We start from the raw sequence: 23,658 nt of genomic DNA, 5'->3' as shown, positions 1-23,658 counted from the left end.
AAAAGGGATGCTGTCAGTCTAATAGAAAAATATATTTTTAATTCCTCTCAAAACTCCCATTAAACTGAACATCGGATGGATCTTCCTTTCTAATCCGCAAATGTCTTCATAAAGATGTTGAAAAATATTACAATATAAAGTTTATTGAAGTACTTCATGGATGACAGTGGAAAAGATCCAGCAGTCAGGATGACTGAGACAATTCATTTTCATTTCAACACATTCACATCAAACTCTCAAAACCGCATAATACCTCAACATTGCAATTCCATGGAACATCATGTCACATTAGTGAATTGCACACATTTGGTTTAGCTGTCGTCGCCGGCTTCCGCTATTCACTGTAAAACTCAGGTGAGTGATCCTTGAATTTCTTTATGTATTTGTGGCAAGGCTCAGTCAGTGTCACCTACAAATATGTAAGTTCCATCCTTGTAACTCACCTGCCGCTGATTGTGATTTCCTTGATGGCATAGTGTCTATGTCGTTGGTCCACACCAGCTGCTCTGGTGTGGTACTGTCCTCTAAGATGGATCCGCACCTGAGTGGCACGTACCATCTTCTGGATGATGGGGGTGTTGTAGAAATCATTATAGCCTGGCCTCATGTTTGGCTCTGGGCTCAGCAGGCTGATTGTGATGTTACCGCCGGAGTAGTGATGCTCACTGGAATATATTCAAAAAGAAAAAGAAAATAAAAGGCAGAAACTGCCATAACCACCAAATGCTGTGAACTACAAATACAAATACTTTTCCTCATATTATTTAGATACTTTCTTCTGCTGTAGGTGAATTCTTCATGTACTATCTATAAAACAAGATATACTTATATTCATATAAGACAAGATTCAACAAGGATCCCCTGGAGCACTTTACGTCATGATAATCAGAAAACACTTCAAACAACATGGCCGCATTCATCTTTACAAACACTCACCTGAACTCACGGGGCACAAAATCTCCAACAGGATTCAATACATCTCACCATATGATAAATGCAAATCTTCCGGGATCAAGCAAAGCTTTCCCTTATTGATATGATTATCAGGCGCGAAGGTCAGAAAGTGTTTTATGATGTTGCCAATGCGAGGTACAACGGCTCTCTTGCCAAATTAACTCTCGCATGCGAGTGTGCCAGGCACTGTAGTATGTGATATCATCTGTCAGTCAAGCAAAAAATGAGCAATGACGACATCATCTCTGATCTCACGCAGGTAGGTAACCCCAGCCATTCTATCTTGTGCCAACTCGGGCCTTGATAGCAGCAGATATGCCAAAACGTAGCCTGTGAAACACAGCGTGTGCGCAAGTGTGTTGGACAGTGTATCTGGTATCAAAGGAGGGCCTAGAAAAAAATACCTTGGTGCAAAGCCTGAATTTAAACAGTCCTTTGCCATGTGTGCGATCAGAGGTGAAAATGGTTGCCAACTGCAGTCAGCTGTGCGCACGTTTACGCAAGTATGTCATTTACTCATTATCTTTGATGAACACGATGTTAAGACGATGTAAATGCGGATGCAAGTGAAGAGCAATTAAAAGGGCCCATCTGCGGCTGCAGTTCAGTCTTTGCGATTTCGGTCCCGAGTATTCAAGCGCACGTATAAGGGCCGACTTTACCTGGGCAGCTGGAGGCAGTTGACCGAATCAGGCGATAGCAGTGGCCCATTGTTCGGCATCTTAAATGTGCTGCAGTCTTTAGCCACATATTGCCAGTCCAACCAGGGCTGCTCTAAATTGGTGTTCTTCTGTTGATCAGGGAGTCTTCGCCTTTGGATTAAAAGGGACTCAGGCAATGGTCCACCAAACTGAAGTAAGACGTAGAATACCTTAACCGGAGAGGTGGGATAAAAGAAACATGTTACTGCAAAAAATGTATTCCAAATTAAGAAGAAACATCAGTTTAAAACCCATTCTAGTAGAGAAATAATATTCAAAGGGGAACACAATATTGCTGATATTGAATTACCTGATACTGTCCATTTACCAGATCCACGGTCAGAGTAAATCCTTCGTCCAGTTCCTGTGTGGTCATGAGTTTTGAACGCCACACGGTGCCCATGTCCTGATCATTGACGTACGTGAGTGAATGTGCATTGAGGTTAAGCCTTGAGACTCGGTCGTTGGTGGTGTCCTCAACAGCATTGGGGATACAATATCTAAGACACAATTACGTCAGAAAAAACATTTCAGAAGCTAATTTATCACCCCTCAAGATAACTATAACAATCTAAGATGGATTCATTGATGAAAATGTCATGATGAAGCAATTTTGTAGTGTACCTTTCCACTAAGGGGTGAACTCTGGGATGAGTGGAAGGGCAGCGACACTCAGATTGAGAATGGATCTGTGGCAGGACACCTGACAAAATCTCCACTATTTCCCTGTTGAATTAAAAAAATTTAGATCTTAACATACACTACCATATAAACAATAAACTAGAATAATTGCATGACCCTCCGCAACCTGCCCACAACCCTTTCCAGCTACTCCCCTCAGGCACTCCCGATCCATGCGCACTAAATCCAGGTGATATTTAAACAGCTTCTTCACAAGCTATCAACTCTTTACAGTAACCCAAATATGACTATATAGTGCGTCTTTGCGTCTTTCTTAATGATGCTACTAGTGCAGCGTGTTGTACCGGCAATAAAGATGATTCTGATTAAAGTGAGGAAGTGACACTTATTTTCTGCCCACAGAGTAATAAAATGTTTAGTACAACACATTTTCATTTCAGGACAACCAGCATTTGCGGTCTTTATTTTCAAAATTAAATCCGGAAGCTCTTGACATGACTTTTTTTTGTGACAAAACAAAAAGCACAAAAGGGGCATATTTTGTCACGTTTACATTTATGTCTCGACTGCCTGGAAGAGACACTAATTGACTTGTATTGAATTTCAAAGCAAAATCCAATCTGGAAGCAGTATGGATTTTGACAAGGATTAGACCTAATTTCTTTCCTATTCTTCATTCAAAACTAATCCATATCTTTCCTTTCCTAGCATCGGGCTGCCTGCCGCCTTTGAGTCATTCACAAAACCGTTCATTGACACGTGTGCATTCATCTCACCTGTTGGTCAAAGTGGCAGGATAAAATCTAAAGTCCTGCATCCGCCCGATGAACTGATTGGACCCTGGAGAGATGAAAAGAACACCGGTTCGGTGTTAATGGGTTTGTACTCAAGACACAGAGTGAGAGGATTTCACAGTGTTTAGTAGATTATCTTATCGGTTTCTTGATAACAGCTAAGTGAAAGTGCCCATACAGCTGCTCATATAAGCTTGGTTGATGATCCGAGGCTGACAAAGATCAGTCACCAGTCTGTATTCGGTGCCACTGAAGATCAGGAAGGATTTTAAAGCACTTGCCATTGCCGGAAACTCATTCAATGTGGAGAAGTATAGCATGTGAAAATAGTGGACTGGACATAGTTGTGTTGCGATCATGTGTTTGAAGTCAAGGAACCTTTAAGAACTGTATTCAGACCTTTGTTTTTGGGCTCTGAACCTCACAAATAACTGACTACTACAGGCTCCAGAAAACTTCACACAAGCAGCTCTGAACGCTTAAAATGAGCTTTTTCACAGGATAAACTGGTAGGAATTACTCGGGTTTGTAAAACTGTGATGAGGCGTGCTGCTGACTGATGCAGGCAAGAAAGGGTGTGTGAGGACTCCACAAAAGAGGCGCCATCAAATCCAGAACTGAACACATCTCAACATGCAAGGCTCCAAATGTGACAATGCTGGCTTGAACATGAAAGACTAAAACACAAACGGGCAATGATGTTGGTCCAAAGGGAGCAACAAAGTTGACAACAACTGTTCGAAAAAGGATATCGTCGCTAAGCGTTGAAAGAACCCATGCCATATCTTGCTTTGAGTTTCCACGTTTGTGTGTATTCCAACAAACTCCAAACTCGAGTCTATGCGGGTGTGCACGCTTCCCCGTGTGCGTATTTGCGTTCGAGGGAGGCTTTGCCGCGTTTTGGCTCGAGCACATTGTCCAACTGCGAGTGTGCGCGCCGAGGTGGGTGTGTGAATGTGTGTGCAGAAAACTGAATGAGCACGCGAGAGTGTTATGTGATCGAAGTGTGTTCGAACAGTGTGTGGTGGTGCAGCCTGAGGCTTTGGCTGAGGATTTCTTGCGTGTGGAAATGGGATTAGGGCTTCCTCTGTAAAGCACTCTGCCTATTGTTACTGGGATGATGCAAGGTATAAGCCTTAATTTTCCCTTGTGTGTGTAGGTCTCTGTCTTCCAGGCTCCGTGTTTTAGTCCTCCGCTGCATTGCTAAGTGGCTTTTTTTCCCATCTTGTTTGGAACTGTTGAAAGTAGATACCAGTAGCGATGCATGTTTTTTTTGTCTTTTTTGTGATTTGTTAGTATTTTGTTTTGAGGATTGCATCATATTGTACTCTTTCCCTTTTCAGATTCATATGTGGTTCTTTATACCAAACTTGATTACAAGTATAAATGGAGACACCTACTAACAATGACATCATGTGATAAGTCAACAAGTGCCTAAACTTCTACTCCATTCTCTACCACAAATGTCCGCTTTATCGTTCAAGATTAAATTAAATGCTAATGTTGACATGAGAACTTTACAGATTCAAAGACAATGTCAGTCGTCTCTCAAGCACTATTTCCATTGCCCGCACTGAAAAAACATAGGTCTGATTACTCCTGATGCATCACAAACATATCGAATTAAGAGCCACATACCAACAAAACCAAATTGGGATGAAAAAAGAAAGAATCGGGATTGTAATGTGTATATTCTATTTAATTACAGTAAAGTCTCGTTATATCGATATTCAAGGGAGTCCGAAAAAATATCGATATAACCGGGACTATCGATATATCCGACCCTGTTTGCATGTAATTTTCTCCGTGCGTGCATAGAAATAGTATCGATATAACCGGGACTTTCGATATATCAATATCGATATAACGAGACTTTACTGTAATATCTTATATGTTAAAGGACAACCAACGTCACTTTTTTGTTTCCCAACTTACATCAGAAAGACGTTTTGTAGCATCGAAAAAACCCAAAACATGCAGTATGATATTTTAGTCAAATGTAAAACACCAATAAAAATGACTTAAAGTGTCTAAAAAGTACTTCAATTTGAAACCGGAAGTGGCCGGTTTCAGAAGGTCCCGCCCCCATGTTCGTGGTGCCACGGCAAGACGTCTTGCCTTGCTCGAGAATTAAAACAATGGTTTCAGATTGGGAGAAGATGCTTTCTTGTTACTCATCAGTTATGTTACTCATCAGTTATGAATATGATTCAAATAGTTCTGAAGTGGAAAGCATACATATTTGCAATCGATTAAAGAATTTATTCTGGTCATTTTGATGCATCTGGAGAGAAATGTACTGACAAACTCTTTAGTACTCATAGTACCCAAAAAAAGGCAGAGGATTGCGACAAAGCTCCGTGGAAATCGTCTCCTGGGACGTTTTGTCAGCGAATGTCAAATACACTGTAGAAGTCTTGATGCAACACACAAGGATTCGCCATCACATTATTTATGTGTTTTCCTTCTAATTTCAACACGGATCAACACGAAGTTTTCAGACCAAACAAAGTATTGCAAAATGTATTGAGGTGATAAGGTATGTCCTTTCTCGCTGAGGGGCGTTCCTTCAGTGACGTAGGGTGAGGATTCGTCACCAACTCAAAAACAAGACTTCCGGAATATTCAGCGCGAGTCTTAAAACGTATATAACTATATGCGGTGGAATCTTGGTAGCTACAGTAAAGTCTCGTTATATCGATATTCAAGGGAGTCCGAAAAATATCGATATAACCGGGATTATCGATATATCCGACCCTGTTTGCATGTAATTTTCTCCGTGCGTGCAAAGAAATAGTATCGATATAACCGGGACTATCGATATAACGAGACTTTACTGTATTTTACAAATTATGGACACAACTTGTCCTGAGACATCGGTTGTCCTTTAAATATGTTGACTCTAAAATCTGTTTTGCCAAATTGAAATTAACTGAAGAGGATTTTTTTGCAGGCCTTGTACAAAAAGAGACGTTTTACATGTGATCGGTTAAACTCATGAATCTTCTTCCTCATCAGACATAGAATTCTTCCAACAACAACAGACACCGTTGTTGTTAATCAATACATCTGATCAGCATTCACACAATCTATACTTTGATGAGAATTCCAGACACAGCTGCCAGGGTTTGACCATCAACCACGCACACAAAGAAGCGCACACACAGACGCGCGCACACACACGCGCGCACACACACACGCACGCACTCAGAACCAATCACTTCTATTGATCACAACCTCTGATGTGATCTTCAACTTTTCAGATGCTACCTGCAGTGAACCAGGGATCAATGGCTGATAAACGAGAAGAAAAACACTCGTTTATCACACTGGAGATGAACGGATATCATTTTTCTCGCAATGTCTCTCCTATTGACTCAGACAGATCTTCCGTGCAACCAATCTATCACAAAAGTGGGGCTCAAAGGGAAGGGGCAGACAAAAAGTAGCATCATCATTGACATCATATTAATACATACGAAACACATACGAAATGCATGTTTGGCATATTTGTCAGGTTCTGACTGATCCGCTTCTTTGTTAGAGACAGGTCAGGTGAATTATTTCTGCCCCTCACTTACTTCCCTCCCCCATGATTTGTATTTTTTTAATTACAATTACAATACATACAGTATGTTTCTTTGTATATCTTTTGAGAAGCTGGGAACAGAATGACATAGAATGACGAACAAAATGGTTGAACTTTTATTTGGTTTGGTAATTTACAGTATTTTCCGGTGTATAAGGCGCACCCCCATGATTGGTGTATTTTCAAACTTTTTTTCATCAATAAGACCGGACTATAAGGCACACCAATGAATGAAAAAAAATCCAAATATAATATATAAATATATCAAAGTTAACCAATTATAAAGAACACCACATTAGAAGGCACAACAGTGGAGGCTGGGGTTATGGACTACTACTTTGTGACTCAATATTACTTCACATATAAGGCACACCTGGGTTTAAGGCGCAGGGTCATCAAGAAAATCAAGGCTTTTGCATGTGTCTTGTACACCGGAAAATACGGTAATTGGGAATGTTATTAATAGTTGTGCAACTATCATCTGTTAATTTTCATCATATTTACCTTTGGAGCTGAGTCCCACCCTCATGGTACTGTCCTCATGGCTGTCAGACAATCTGGCGGGAAGTGATTGCGTCTCAAAAGGTGTCCCATCCTCCTCCAAACCATTCAGGAAAAGACTGACATGTCTGTCGTGCACCTGAAAGTCCGTCAGAGTGACAAATTTAAGTTGTCCACCAAGAATGTCTTCAGAATCATAGATTTTTGCAGCGACAGCATCCAAAAACCAGGGTTGTGTGAAGCTTCTGATCGTTTTTTTCTTGTAGCCATTTGTATTGCTTACAAATATTTTTAAATCTAAAACAAATCTCTAACTACGTTTTGATTTTAAACAGTAACATTACGGTAAAAAAAAGACAGCTGCATCAATCTTTAAAATCGTACACACATTTTTGCATATCTTTGTGTGAGCCCATGTGTGTATGTATTGCGCATGTGAATTATACATACGGCTAATCTTCCAACTCATTTTCCCAGTTTCGTGGAAAGCCTGGGGCTAAACTGCTGCAGCGCAAATGAGCTTTCTGTTTGACCAAAAATCTCAGCGCTCTTGCCGCTTTTCTATCTCAATCTGCAGCATGAATATGGAAAACGGCGCAACCGACAACATTGTCAAAGCAGCGGCAGCTCCCCTTCACATCAAAATCACGAGGGGGGTGGGGGGGTTTGAGAAAAAAAGACACCTCCATAAGAGAAACTTTAATGTGTCCACTTTCCCTTTGCCCATTCACCAAATCTTTTTTTTTTTTGTGAAACACTGTGGATAGTGATTTTGGGAACTCCATTCCATCGCTCCGCCTCTTCCTCCTTCTACTTCTTTTTCCATTTTTTATTTGATCTGGACTTCCTCGCTTTGTCCATTGCATCACGTGATGATGAGTTATACTTGTTTTACTCTGAAAAGTCTGAAAGGATTTGAATAAAGTGTTCTCTGTCACTGTCCACAACTTCAGCAATCAGTGCCTACCCTTTCCTGAACTGTCACACATAAAAAGAGACGCAGAGCTCTTTAAGGAAGTTGAAAAGGTGTGAGGAGGAAATAAGTCCAAGTAAAAAAAAAAAAAAAAAACGCCTTTAGGGGATGAAGGCAGTCCCAGACAAGTGTCTGCCTCTCAGAGGATGGTTAAGACGCACAGACAGACACTTTCATGATGGCTGATTGAAGACTGGCAAGCACATGAGAGCTCAGGAGAGAATGGGAGTGAAAGAAGAAAGGGGCGGAGGGAGGAGAAGAGAAGGAAAGTCAGAGAGGGAACCAGAATAAGGGCCCACTTTAAGAATCTTTAAGCCTGAGCAGTGTGGCTCTTGGGGAGATGTGAGGCGGTTGTCAGAGCTGATGTAAATGAATCGTGAAGCGCTTCATCCTCCTTAGCCGCCACACGGCCTTCTGAAATACAGCCAAGTCCTCTTTGTTAGTTCTCATAAACACTTTTTCCTCAATTCATCTGTTTTTGCTGCATTGCCATCCTTTATCTTTCTCCCCTAATAATTATAGAACTCTGTAAGAACGTCAGAAATTGTATTTTTTTCTTTTTACTTTACTTTTTTAAGTGGTGATAACCACTCACACTTTGGGCTTATGCCAAACGGGTACTATTCAATTCATGGATGAAGGCGAGAACTGTATTTATTTGAAACTCAAAAGCGGCATAAATGTTGCTTTACCCTTCCCTAGATTTGTGCCTCGAGACAATCTTGTCTCAGAGGTCTACTGAATATTTCTTTTGACTTTATTCTTGTTTTTTTGCTCTGAGAAACATTCACCTGCGTGGCCCTATTAGGACAGGTGTGTACTTTTCCAAATAATGTCAAATAAACTGAATTTAGCAGAGGTGGTCTTAATAGCGTGAGAAGCTGTCAAGGATCATCAGTGGAAATTTGATACACTTTTTGACCTTGGTTGTGGATGCGTGTGTGTGCATGTTAAGATTTTTTTGTCGCTTCTAGATATATTTCAACAGAAAAATACCACTTTTTTTGCTATCTTTTTGGATTATTTTGTCAATTTGTTTCCTAAAGAATGCATTGATCGAAGGCTGCTGAAATTATTCTGAAGTAAAAAAAACATCCCCTGATAAAGCACCTGAGCCTCTCTAAAAGAAGTAAAAGCAAAACCACAAGTGGAAAGCTTTTAGTGATCAGTAGCATTTTGACTCAAGCTCTTCACCATTTTCATACTTGTGCCAAGCTGTGGCTCAGCACAAAGAGAGAACCACGGTGTTTCCTCTAAGCTCACTCGATAGCGGTGAGCTTCAGCTCTAAGAGGCGAAGGAGAACACTACATACAAAACGGGCCAGGTTTGCTGTGTAACCAACAGACACGGTTCTAGTTAATTGTGCCCCTTGAGATATGACACGTTTGTTTTCTTTTCATACAACTGCATGTTGTTTTCCTCCGTGTCAAACATCAAAACTCCCCTTCTCACCATCCCGCCCCAAACATTTTTCATTCTACCTTCAACTGCGCCAAGGATGTACTATACAGTGACTGAATGAGTGACAAGCCGCTCACCGATAAGACAAATACGAAGACAGCCAGGGAAGCTGTCAATAAGGAGCAAGCGAGTGAGATAGAAGAGGGGACGGGGAGGAATGAATCAGGGATGTTGGAATGAAAGGTCTAATAAAAGAACGATTTAAGTGTCGACAAAAGCAAAGCTGAACAACAAACACATAGTGAGAGACCTTTTTGGAGCGCATTCAGAGAAAGACGGATACCTGTTGATCACTGAGGCAACACCTTTTGACAAAGACTGTGTACGTGTCTCTCTTGCACTGTTTTTGACGGTAAAGGATAGTAGATTTGCTTTCATTGCCAGATAAGTATGTTTTCTTCACTGACACAACAGTGCAAAAAAGCAGTAAAGGAAAATACAAAAATAAAGTGTCACCATGCAAACAGTTTGATTTAAATCAATGCTAGATATGTGCCAGGCTGCAAAACGGGACCAGAAGTGGAAAAAAAGCTTGGTGTTTCAACTGTAATCCGTGCCCAATTGGGAAACCAGTTGTGCTGTTTACCCTACCTTTGCGTTGCGCATGTCCTCAAAAATGACCAGACAAACAGAAGCCCTCAAGGGCCACTGTGTAATTTTATCACAACACTGAATGATCTTTAAAATGGAAATAATCATCATAACCTGAAGCTTCAGGAAGCTTCGGGCACAATTAAATGTGATTGTCATAATTGGATCGTCTTCACTTTGGAATCTCCAGACACATTGTCACCTTTCCTGTTCTTCTTTCCTCACTCTCTCTCCCGGGATTGTCCTTCCTCTCCTTGTTTTTCCAATCTCAACCCCCCCCCCTCTACCCCACCATCCAACTATGAAATGTTAGCAGGTCTGATGTACTGCCAATATTCACTATATTGTATTACGTTATGTGCAGTGTGTGAGGCCAGAGATAGGAAGCGGAGGTGAGGAGCAAAAGGAATAAAAAGAGGAAAAGAAAGACAGGGAGAGACACATTTGTTCTACTCATCTCAGTGCTTAAAGATACAATTACCTCTCACAGCATATTATCCATGTTTTATACCAGCCCAGGGCCCCGTGCCTTTGCCTCGTCGCGCTCGCCTCGTGTAAGGCCCATATTTTAACACTAGCTATGACAGTTTATTTAAGAAAAGAAAATTGTCCCCAGGGAGATGGGGAGAGAGAGGAACAGGGTGTGAGCGTAAAGAAAATGAGAGGGAGAGGGGGAAGGACACAGAGGGTGGAGGTGAAGAGACAATGAAGGGGCGGCTGGCGGTGGGGTGGGGTCTTTGAAGAGATAGATGAGGCTCGGAAAGAGAAAGGGAGAGAAGCAGAGAGGGGGAAAAAGAGATCGAGGGCATATATAAGGTGACATGCCAACCTTTTAATAAAGACCATTAGTCTCGAAGACTTTTTTCCCCTTTCAATGCAGCAGGCAATGCGGGGGCATTTTTAAAGTTAAAAACACAAAAGGGAGATGGACACATTGAGGGTTCTTTGTGGTGACACAGAGTATAGTCAGGTCAGTCATGCCCACAAATCAGCCATCCATACTCACAATCACATCTGGGGACAATTTAGAGTGTTCCAAGAACCTCCAGTAGATGCCTTGGCAAAGTGGCTACAAGCCCAATACCCATTGAAAACCCACACAGAGGACAAAATCCGAACTCCACATAGGAAGGTCTGATTAAATTCCATGACTCCTGCCCTGAGAGGCGGAAGTGTCACCCAGTTCACTTCAAGAACAATCAAACCTGTGTGGGCTGACTTGTTTAGGTGTGTTCTCTGGCTTTTCCCCAGAGTCCAAAATTGTCTGATAACTTGTATACTGACGCTGTATTATCATTTCAAAAACAGTTGTGCCTCTTCAGTTTTGTCTCACTACCTCATCCACTCAATAAATTTTTTGATCAGGGAATTGTGCCAACATACATTTTAATAAAAAAATTTGGACCTATCACTTGCATAAAGGTTTTGTCACATATATATATATGTCTGCAGCTATCTGTCCCCAAATTGCTCTCTTCAATCCATCCCGTTTCTTTTCCACTTCTGCGTGTAGACAAACTATGTTGCTCTTGTGTGACGGACGTTGAATGAAAGGTGGTGAAAGATACAAAATGTGAAAAGATTAGACAAATTCCACCACGCAATAAAGTGCCCCACATCCTCTCTAATTCAATTTTACCAATGGGAAAACAAGTCTTAAATCAGTGTCCCAGAACGTAAAGGCTTTCAGTGTAAGCCTTCTCACGGTTGTTCCGAATACTGCCTTATGTACGGTACCACGAGGCATTCAATAACTTGAACATACGTACATGAGCCTCTACCTTTGCAAAATCCTGCTACGATGTTCAAATGAGTCACAGATTAGAGTCTTTGAAGTGAACTATCACTAGACTACACTTCCTACAACCCCCGCCCTTTCTCTCTCAGTCCCCTCCTGGCTACCTTTTCCTCTGCTCCTCTGTACATTGTTATCATAATCAGATGAGACAACTACCTTGGGAACAGCAGCCTCCCTACAGCACCTTGCTCTTGGCCCTGTGTGCACACACATCATTGTGTGTGAGTGCATGTGTGCGTATCGCTCCCGGCACTTGGAAACCCGTAATCCTTTAGACTGTCTTTTTTGGTGTTTTGATCTTTTCAAAACCGACAGATGACTCGTGTGTGCACGTGTATGGGAATGTTTCTAAATTACCCATCTCCTTCATAAGGGAAATATCTGTATCCCAGCTGACACACAGCTACAAATTATCGCTGAACTGCAAGTTGCTGTGTGAGTATGTAGTAGAGGGAAACTGTGTGTGTGCGTGTGTGTGTATATATGTGCCCGGGCATGAGAGTGGCAGTATATGAATGGTGTTTGAATGTCAAGGATGATTATGTGAATACTCGCAATGGTCAAAGCCGATCACATCAGCAGACCATTTAAAAAAAGGGCAGTCTGATTCACAGGAACACACACGCACCATTTTCATACACCTCCAAGACATAACAAGCTTGCTGCAAATTGGCTACAAGCTTTATGCTATCACAAGCTTATAGACACTGGACATACATGGCAACGTGATGGCCTGTGTGTATGAAATTAAAAAAATAAAACAGGCAAGGAATGCTCTCACGTAAAAAAGAAAGGGATGTGCCCGAAAATGGCTAAAGTTTATGAATACCTTTTATTTTAGGGTTGAGTTACCAAGAACTACTAAATGTAAGAAAAGAAGACAAATAAATTGTGATCAAATGACATTTTGTTAGCCAAAAGCATGAAAACCAAAAGTAACAAGATGAGAACATGTTTTCTTCCACAGCAGCATTGATCTAGTTCACAGATGCTGAAAGAGGGGGATTGTCCAGGAGAGCCAGTTTGTAAAATGATACTCTCCGACCAAGCACCAACACACAGCGCGTCATTTACAGCCTCAAAATGCTCGGCCCTTCACAGGCGCCATTTGAGAAGGTTTGTCGCTAAATAAAGACTGCATTTGTTCTTGGGAAAAGATGTCTTCGATATGTCTAAGCATTGCATCCTTCCGTCTATTCATTTTCCGATCCGCTTCTGCTCATGAGAGTCGCAGGGGGTGCTGCAGCCAAGCTCAGTCATCTTTGGGCAGTAAACGGGGGACACCCTGAATCGGTTGCCAGCCACTCTCAGCGCACACAGATCCGAACATCCGTCTGCGCTCACACTCATACCTCATGACAATATAGAGTGTTCCACCAGTAATTACGGTAATCATCCACCTATGTTCTTTCTTTTTTCCCCCAATTGTGCTACAATAGTACTGAATACATTAGAGTACATAGTACATATGATAGTGGCCGTCTGAGGAAAAAAAAAAAAATGATGGCGTTGATGGCAGGTTCGTTAGATAACAGCAAAAGACAAGTGGTCTGCTTGGAACCTTGACTTGGTTGGATCTAGACCACGATTCACCATTAAAAAAAACACAGCACATCCTGGTAATTGATATGAATAAGGTCAACTCTTTATTCAAGAACCAAACTCAACTCGATCACATATAGTTTTCATTAAGGTAGTGACTTTGCAAATAATATTACCTGGCCTGTCAACTACCATTCACACATATTTACTGTACTAAAAATGCTGTACAAGTTAAATTAATTACATTGCAAAGCAACACCACACACGTTCATTGAATAAGTAGACAATATTGCTAAATTTTTGACAAAACAAACTGATATGGAAATGATTTTTTTTTAGACACAAATAAAATAATTACGTCTATGTGTGTGTGTGCATATTCTACTACCTGCAAAACCACGTGTGTCCACTTTTCCATCACAAGTCGTCCCTCTGTTCTGAAGCTGACCGTCAGAGGAGTTGAACTTCTGGACTGAGTGTACTGCATATTGACATCCCGTTCCGACACTGTCACTGAAAAGACTAACTGGTCCCTGGAGTTTTTCTCCAGTAACGTCCTGAGAAGGAAAAACAAAAATGCAATCATCAATCAGAAATAACACGGGATGGAACATTTCACCAGCAGGGGAAAGGCGAATCGCTGAAGAGGTTACTCCGGAGCAAATGTTGAATCTAAAAACTCGAGTTGAGTAGGGCATGATTCGATGCAGTCTCTCATTTTGACTTTTCGACATGTAATATCAATATTTTACATGGGTGCTAGGTTTCTGGTGCTACACAGGTTCCGGACATGCAGGGGAAAACACCCTCCTCGTGTCATATTAACCACCATCAGTGACATTTTATGGGAAGTCCTGGCTTTTATGAACCCAAGGATGCCCTCCATATAAATCACTGATGGATGAATGAGACAGAGGCATCTGGGTCAAACGTCTGCACATCCATGTCCACGTAAGAAAAGATGCATGGGAAATAAAATCCAAACTACTTTGTCAAAGGGATGTTTTGCCCCTCTTCAATCACTGCCGAAGGACTGATTGATACAGAAGAAGTTAGCGCATTGGCAACTGCCACCAGATTATGCTATGCAGGTCAAAATGTATTTATCAAAACACCATAAAGTCACAGAAAGAATTTTTTGTGCATGATGTCACACTTCATAACACCACAGCACTTGCACAAAAATAATTGTGCAAGGCATTCAAAGCAACCAAAGATAATCTAAATATGTTTTCAAAAAAAGATGTCTGGATCCTTCTTCGGCTCCATTTCAAGTCATGTTTTTGAGACATTGTAAAAACTGTAATTCATAATAACAGGTGGCTGGTCCTGTCAATTCTGATGAGTGGGAGTATTTGAAATCATAGCAGTCAAGAGACAAAAAGGAGATGGACAAAGGTGAGGATAGAGACCTCTTTTCATCTGGATCCTTTGATGGCGGACATGGTTGTGTTGACTACAAAAGGCAGTCTGATGAAGACAACATCAGAAAGCGAGAGTGGGAAAGCGAGAAAAAGCCAGGTATGGGTGTCATGTTCAGCAGGTCAATATAACTTGCCTGTCGTCTGATTGTCCAGGGAGAAAAATTCTCAAACAAAGACTTGAATGATGAATGTGGAATCTGCATCTGTTTCCCCAAATGTGAGTGTGCATGACAGTGTTGGCACCAATAAATTCAGATTTAAGGTTTTAACATTTAAAACTACACAAGACAAAAAATGACAACAAACTCACATTTCTCCAAGAGCGCTTGGTTTAATCCATAAGGCCAGGGTGAGAGATCCTGAAGCTCCCAGCTTCTGAGAAGGAGGTGATAGAAGACATGCCTGCTGGCCTTGAGGAAACATAATACTACTGGAAACAGCTGAACCTCCTCTTGACATCGAGCTGGTCAAGCTGTTGAACTTTGATGTCTGATGGAGGATAGGATGAGTGTCTTTCGAGTCTTCGGCGACGCAAGCACTTCTGGTGAGGAGAGGATGATAAAATGTTAAATATTGTCGTTGTGAACAAAGTAAATAAATCCCTTCAAGTTGGAACATTGTGTTAAACATAAATAAAAGCAGCTGAATACAATAATTTGTAAATTATGTTCAATCGATATATAATTGAAGAGACCACAAAGACAAGACATTTAACTCATTCATTGCCAGACGATGTGCAAATACGGTATGTGTCCAGATCCAGTGCCAGGGTTTTTATCATTTTCACTCAAATTGTAGGACCCACAGAATATTTAGTTTTTGGACTAAATAAACATTCAATGCAGCGTAACAAACCTTAGACTCTATTCTTTCATCAGAAAAAACTTTGTAAGTTATAGGGTTCTGGAGTTATCTGACCTTGAAATGGGGTCGGCTATACAAAAGGCAAATGCAGCCCCCATGTGTAAAGGATAAAAATTGCCAGAGGTCTGACCAAAGCCTGAAACGCACCCCACCGTCAGAAAAAAACCAACGAACAAATTCAGGTTTGGCGCTCCAAGTCATGCTTTTCAATTTTTAAATACATTCGGGAGTAGCAGTGAGAGAGTTAATGTACAAGCTGATAAACATTGTTATTTTTATGGATGCAACATGTTTCAAAAATGATGGGGAAATTTGACAAAAAGCCTGAAAGGAATGTACATCAAACAATGGAATATCACACACGGTGAACAGAATAAGTGGGAATCCGTGAAAGCCCGGTTTGGTGATAAAAGGAGATGCCCCAAATTGCTCATTCACATCCAAAGATGGGGCGAATAAGTGCCTGACAATGTCATCTAATGTGAAGGACAAAGTTCCTCAATCTACAATTGGATGAAATTTCAGGATTTCATTATTTACGTTCCACAATGTCGTCAAAGGGTTGATAGAATATGGAGAAATTTCTGCATTTAAATGGAACAGCTGAAAAGAAAGTTTGAATGTCACAATCAGAATCATCTTTATTGCTATATATGTAGAACACACAAGGAATTTGTTTCCGGTCAAACACGCTGTGACCTTTCACCCCCTCAAGCGGCACTGCCTCAAAAACTAACACCGTGTGAAGGAAAAGAACAAATGGGCTTAGGACCACATTAGAACAGTGTGGCTTTGTTGTAAAAGGGTGCGGGTAATACACTGACCTGCCTGCAGTCCAGACCCGTCTTGCATTTAAAATATGTAGTGCATTATGAAGCATTAAATATTACTTAACATCTTAAACATCTGCTTACCTGTATGCAGGCAGTAGCAGTGGTGCATAAGGCGGCGTGGAGGACCTAAAAGGACACTCCTCGTCGCAAGAGGCCTGATGGCACATCAGAAGCTCAGCCTGTGTGGAAGCCGTCTGGCAGTAGAAGCTCCGATCCGGAACTCCACAGGTAAAACGGGATGGAGAAGTGGACACGGGTTTGAAGGCAGCAATGTTCTCCATTGGCGGGAAATGTCCCTGAAATAACGACACCGTTCCCATTTAATCAGGACGTCTTATCAGCAGTAACCCGACGCTCTCGGATACAATAATGACAATTCCCTTGAGCATCACACAATTTAACGGCATGCGCTTTACCTAATGTATATGCAACTCATGCAAGCAATTGCTCACATGCACTGAAGATGTGTTGTAGAAAAGAATGTGAAAACTAAAAGTTATACCACAGCGGTTCCAAGTGTTGCTTAAAAAAAGATTTTATACACATTGTGATATTGAAGTCGAAATTCCGACCTTCCATTGCTACAGATGTTTTAAATATTTGGCCCTGGCTGTGAATTGTCAATAAAATGGCTCCGTTTTAACCTACCATGAAACAAGGTAAATTTTAGCCAAGTTAAAGTTGAGTCACTGATGTACGCAGATGTTTGTTTATTGTTTAAAAATAGGGATTGTGTATTTTTATTTCATATATTAATTAGAATGACACGATTTATGGCTTTAGCAGATTCAGCACAAAAAAAATGTGTGATTGATCAGAATGGTACCACCTCTCCCTCAGTTTTCGACAGGAAAAACCCAACTGAACGACTTCAAGATCGGTTCAAAATAACGAGCAAAACAAACATTTTTGTACATTCAATTGTTTTTTTCGCCTCTTAATATATAACTCGTGCATAACAAGAAAGCTTGAAAGTTTTCTTACCTGTGATGAGGCAGGTTTTGGACACAGACCGATGAAGAGGACCCATATGCAGAAAAAAATCGGTTGCCACCTTATCACCAACGTGAATTTATAGTCTCTTTTGACATGTTCGTCTGTCTTGTTTTTCACTGGAGATTCATGGATACTGCTCTTGTTTTCGTTCTGCTGGATTTCATTTTCTCTTGTTACTCCAATTAATGAAATCCTAGCAACTTCATCTTCAACTTTTCCAACTTCACATTTGCAGTGGATCCATAATTGATCTCGTCTTTTCAGTCTCCTCCTCATTGGCATGCTCCACGTTTTCTTCAGTTGTAGCATTCCGCTCTTTGCTGTTCTGCCATGTTGGTGTCCAGTGACCTTAAAAGATGGTTGCATTTGAGGTTCTAAAAAGGAGGATGTGAGTTTATGGAACATTCTTGAAGCTGGTGGGATGTTCCAGAAGTTGGAGATGCCTTGGAACCCTCCCAACAGTGCTTGAATAAGTGATGACTTGCATGGTGTCATGGTGGCCGAGTTACAGACTTTTTTTTGGCCAATGCCCCCAAGGGTGAAGGTGCAAAGCTTAGGTTTCGGTTGCACTGCCGGTGTGCCCCGCACACACCAACCACAACCAAAGCCTTCGCATGATAGCTAGGATTTCACAACCTGTGGAAGGAGAGAGAGCGCCAGAGAGATATGGTCAGACCAAAATCCTAAATGAGACAAATCTGAGGCAAGTGAAATGCCATGCATTCACTATTCCCTGGCCAAAGCCAACACTATCATGTACAGCTTGATGGAGGCACGGCTCAACTGATACCGCTACATCACTTTCCCCCCAGTTTTCTCCATTCCCCATTGAATTAAACATGCCCTGTTTCCTCCTGGCATCTGGCCTCCAGGTTCTGATACAACTCGGCGGATTTTTTCGCATTGGTTTGCTGGAAATTGGGGCTTATGTCAAAATCTCTCTTCATTGCAATGCTTATCAGCTTCAATTTCACATTTTGACACACGCACGCACACACACAAAGGGAGGCCAGCGGAGCAGTCAGGCTCAAGTGTTGAATTATTTGGACCCGTTCACAATAATGTGCCTTAGAGAGGATGGACACAGTGTATCTAATAACGGTCGCTATCTGTCGCTGCGTGCGGTTACAAATTTGTCACAAAATAAGCAAAAGCGGGGTACCCTTCGTGGCTCACCTGTTGCTGCTGACTCCTGCTGTACAATACGTTCACAAGTTGTTTTTAAACCATAAAAACATCCGACTTGTTGATTCGTCGTAGTTCGGGTAATTTAGCTACCTCCAGGTGCACTCATAAACACCTGTCACATGACCAGACAGGGAAAACAATCGTCCTTTATTCGCCTCGCAGTTCTTTGAGCACAACTTCTAGTTTTATGAAATAAAAATAAATCCCGCAAGACAATGTAGAAGTTATTTGGGTTCGCCTTCTCCTCTTCGTCGTCATCTCCTCCAGTGCAATCTCATTCACTCCAAGCGAGACACATACGGGCGCTCCTAAGTAGATTAGCAGCAGCCAGCCGCCATCTGGTCAGTGGCGAATCAAGCAGCGCTCATTTCAAAGTAAGCAAGACGTCACTTTGCGGTACTCCGATACCAGTAAAATGTAGCGGTTGGAAGAAGACAACTCTAAACGAACAACAGCCGCAGGTTTAATATACTCATGTTCTGACGGTACACCGCCACCTGTGTGGGCTGAAGCTGTCACTTAAGTGGCTCTCACGATGGAGGGGACGCCGTAACGTGGCAACTGAGATGATTACTTGCCATGAGTCCTGTCACTGATTACCTCAGTGGCGGGCCGTGTATTTCACCGATAGGCCTTCGACAGTGCTACGTCTAAATCAATCCAGACAGAAAAAAAGTGTAATTTGATTTACTACAAGTCCACTAGAGGGTACCATTAGCCAGGAAATAACTGACCAACCTTTCTTAATGATGCCCCAATTTTTTTCTTGAAAAGTCCGTATTAAAAATGGGTTCAACAGTAAACCTCCAACCAAATCAATTGTTTCAGCAATTGTGTGTTGAAAAAAACTGATTTTAATCAACACAATATATTTGCTTAGGCGGGTTGCTACGATACAGTGTGCTAGCTCTGGCCAGTATGCTCTTATCACGAGTGGCTTGTGATCAGAGCAGTTTTTGCAAACAATGATTGGCTAGTGACTAGCAGATCATAGTTTGCGAAAACGACTCACGCCGGACGACTGATATATATATATATATATATATATATATATATATATATATATATATATATATATATATATATATATATATATATATATATATACAGTAAAGTCTCGTTATATCGATATCGGATATATCGATAGTCCCGGTTATATCGATACTATTTCTATGCACGCACGGAGAAAATTACATGCAAACAGGGTCGGATATATCGATAGTCCCGGTTATATCGATATTTTTTCGGACTCCCTTGAATATCGATATAACGAGACTTTACTGTATATATATATATATATATATATATTGTCATAATGTATAAATCTGTAGTTTTCCAGTTACCAGTTTTCCAAATACAAGCCACACCGCATTATAAGACTACAGTCGAGTCTGGGATTACGCACTACTTCTACAGGGAGGAATTGAGTTGGTGGCCGCTGAAATTAGTTGGGAAACCTGTTGAGGCTGAATATTACTTCACATATAAGGCGCAGGGTCATATTTTGAAGACTTTGAGGCTTTTGGGTGCGCCTTACACACCGGAAAATACGGTACCTCATCAGTGATAAGACATTTTTTTCCCCAAGATGGCGGCACGCATCGCCTCCCATCTCCCGGAAAATTGGCGTTTCGTGTTTATTATGTTTGTTAAAGTCATTATAAGTGCCTTGTATTCTGGGTTAGAGAGGATAATAATTTCATCTGTGTTGTATGTCATGCATATTAGCATATTTGACAATAAAGCTGACTTTGACTTGACGTTGTGATTTCTGAGAAATCTTGGAGAAGTGTTTCATGTGAATGTTGTCCTGAACCTACTTTGTTAATCAACCCATGTTCTACCACTTATCCGGAGTCTGTAGTTTTAGCAAAGAGGCCGAGGATTCCTTATCCTCAGCCACTTCTTCCAGCTCTGCCCGGGAATCCCATGGTGGGCCCACACCAGATGAGAGAAATTGTCTTTCCATCCTGTCCCCGGGGCGTTCTGTCACTGTGATATGCCCGGAACACCTCTCCACAGAGAGGCATCCAGGAGGCATCCTAATCAGATGCCCGAGCCACCTCATCTGGCTCCCATCGACGTTATGGAGAAATGGATAAACTCAGAGGCTCCACAGAAAGACGCAAGGTTCTCATCAGTATTTAATCTTTCTGTGTATCCTAGTAAAAATTGTGTGTTATTAAACTTTTCAGTGATGTAAACACCAGTTGCCAGCCAATCGCAGGACACACAGAGATGAACAACCATCCGTACTTACACTCATTCATACCTCATGCTCACATCACACATCGAGACAATTTAGACTCTAAATTTTAGAGTGTTCAATCAGCCTGCTGTGAATATTTTTGGAATGTGGGGGGAAACTGGACTACTCGGAGAATTATGAAAAACTCCACACAGGGAGGATGGAGCTGGGATTGAACCTGGTATGTTATGGAAACATTCATAAGGATGAGGCGGATGGGACATTCTCTCAAATATTTTCGCCACACTAACACGTTTTGTTGTCATACTAATCACGTTTGAACAGCTACAATTTTCTTTGGTTGAACAAAGGCATTCTAACTAGGTTTTAATTAAGTGTTCCTAATGACCTTAAGGAGATTAGAGGTTCTCCTTCTAATCAATACTAGGCAGAAAGGAGGTAAGATCAGGGAGCAGAAAAGGAAGGAGGTGACTAGGGGCTAGGCAAGAGAGAGAACGGGTTAAGGAAATAAGGGAGGAAAAAGCAGAAAAGGGAGGAGGGATGAGGAAGTCGGGGGTGAGTGAAAATTGATTGATGATGGAAGGAAAAATGGAAGGCGAGTGCTAGAGACAGGCGGAACCACACTTCACATTTGATCTGAAATATTAGCCAAAAGCAATTATGAGAAATATAATTAGAGAAATCAATATCCAAGATATGAAGAATGGGAGATCATTGGATGGATGACTGGATGGAAGGAAAAATTGTCTTCATGGGTGAGTATTAGGTATAGTTGGAAGGATGGACCAAGGATGCATTAATGGATTAACATGTTGGTAGTTTAAACTGTGATGAAGGGTCAGCTTTTTCAGTATGGATTCATAGATGGATGGATGGATGGATTGCTAGATGGATGCATGGATGACGGAGGCATGATAAACTTAGAAAATACAAGAATAATTTTGAGGAAAAAATGGATAGATAGGGCGGGGGTAAAAGCAAACATTCTAGATGGATAAATGCCTGTGGAATGGATGTTTTCAGTTGGAATCGGCGGACTAATGGGTGAATGGATGAAAAAGAAGATGCATGGATGGCACTTCAAGATAGCTCTTGGTTACCTCACAAGACATTTTGAAAAAATGTATGCTCTCATGGTACTTTGGCCAACTAATTTATTCAGCCAGACGCATTCAATTCCAGAGAAGTGCTATCTCACAAACCGGATTAAAACTGGAAGACGAGCACCCAATTAATAATGTCTCATTTTCTAAATTACTTATGTATGACTTACATTTGATTAAATTGTGTTTTCCGGTCTAATAACATTAAGCGAAATATGGTAATTTGTGCAGCAAATGTATTGTTTCTCTGAATCTACACAGCACCGAGGATATGTGGAGCCAAATTTGTCCTCATATTCAAACAAGTAGCTATGCAGGCATATACGCAGCTATTATATAAAAGAGCAAAACAGGAAGTAGCAAAACATGAGAGTGGACATTGTTTTTTTTTTCGTTCAATATAATCTTCCTGACCGCAATACGCTAGCGGGATGCACGACTGAAATAGTTTTGCTTTTAAGCTGCGCCAAGTAATGTTCCCACAGTGTTTAATTCTTTAACGGTCGCTGAATTTAAAGTGGATTTGTATAGCCGGTTACCATGTAAACTAAATGTCACTTCCAGTTCAAACCGGAAGTGGCAACCATCATTTAATTCCCAGGAAGATGGATACCCCCATACTTCTCTTGTCTTTTAACCTTTCAAACCTGACATCGACAGTATTATTTCGTATTATTTTCCCACTAACACCATTCATTCATCGCTCCATTCTACTGGCCCGTCACCATGCCCTCAATCCCTCACAATTTTCTAAATGCGCTCCCATCTGTGGCCCTGTTTTATTCATCGTTTTCCTGACAGAAATGAATATATTCTAATCCATGTTTATCATTCATACACCTAAACTCTAAATGAAATGCACCAGAAACTAGATATAAAAACAATTTGGCTTTTCCTGGGCTTTCATACCCTCAAGTCACACCATCCATATTGTGTGTGCACACTGTGTGCCCCTTATTGGGGATGGGGCCAGTAGCACCCTCAGGGCTGTGCCGTCCAATCCCCTCCATGCTGCGTGTCTATAGGATTGAATTAACCTCCTGCCTCTCTCGATGACGCACATGCGCATAATCATCTCTTCTCCACACCCACACACACACAAACACACGGACGCACACACACCTTATTATGCTAGTTACCTGTTCCCTGTCAAGACTTGTATTTCAGAGCCGATTTTTCAATTAGTGTTGTTCACCTAACCCGGTAAACTGTCCATAATGATATCATCTCTTCTTAAAATAATGTCCAAAATGGTTTTTTGATGAAAAGAATAGATATTTTGTCACAGTCACCTTTGCTAAAATTGGCCACATTCTTAGGCAAACAGATCATTAACTCGTTCAATGCCATTCGGGAATGGAAAATATAACGTGGAGCACCAGTCCCGAATTTGTTGTTGTTGTTGTTGTTGTTGTTTTTTTTTTTTTTTGTGGGGTGTGCGTTTCAAGATTCGGTCAGACCTCTGGCAATGTTTTTCCCTCCCACGCGGGGGCA

The 23,658-nt window shown here is 41.3% G+C and overlaps 1 protein-coding gene across 1 annotated transcript in view; it reads right to left on the bottom strand.

The window, feature by feature from the left end:
• Window positions 1-19,097, bottom strand: part of ush2a (Usher syndrome 2A (autosomal recessive, mild)) — a 186,114-nt gene extending 167,017 nt beyond the window's left edge. The window contains 11 exon segments of the mRNA XM_088992788.1: window positions 444-665; window positions 1,617-1,825; window positions 1,966-2,155; window positions 2,280-2,381; window positions 3,074-3,137; window positions 7,185-7,320; window positions 13,936-14,104; window positions 15,282-15,512; window positions 16,750-16,964; window positions 17,653-18,300; window positions 18,841-19,097. Of these exon segments, the coding sequence (XP_088848914.1) occupies window positions 444-665; window positions 1,617-1,825; window positions 1,966-2,155; window positions 2,280-2,381; window positions 3,074-3,137; window positions 7,185-7,320; window positions 13,936-14,104; window positions 15,282-15,512; window positions 16,750-16,964; window positions 17,653-18,159 (2,045 nt within the window). The 5' untranslated portion in view covers window positions 18,160-18,300; window positions 18,841-19,097.
• Window positions 19,098-23,658: the final 4,561 nt, after the last annotated feature.

This window comes from Hippocampus bargibanti, linkage group LG03 (genome assembly GCF_051943395.1).
Source record: "Hippocampus bargibanti isolate YZ-2025 linkage group LG03, ASM5194339v1, whole genome shotgun sequence".
NCBI classification, from domain to species: domain Eukaryota; kingdom Metazoa; phylum Chordata; class Actinopteri; order Syngnathiformes; family Syngnathidae; genus Hippocampus; species Hippocampus bargibanti.
Note: the sequence above shows the minus strand (reverse complement) of the source record. Positions and strands in the feature narration are given on the sequence as shown.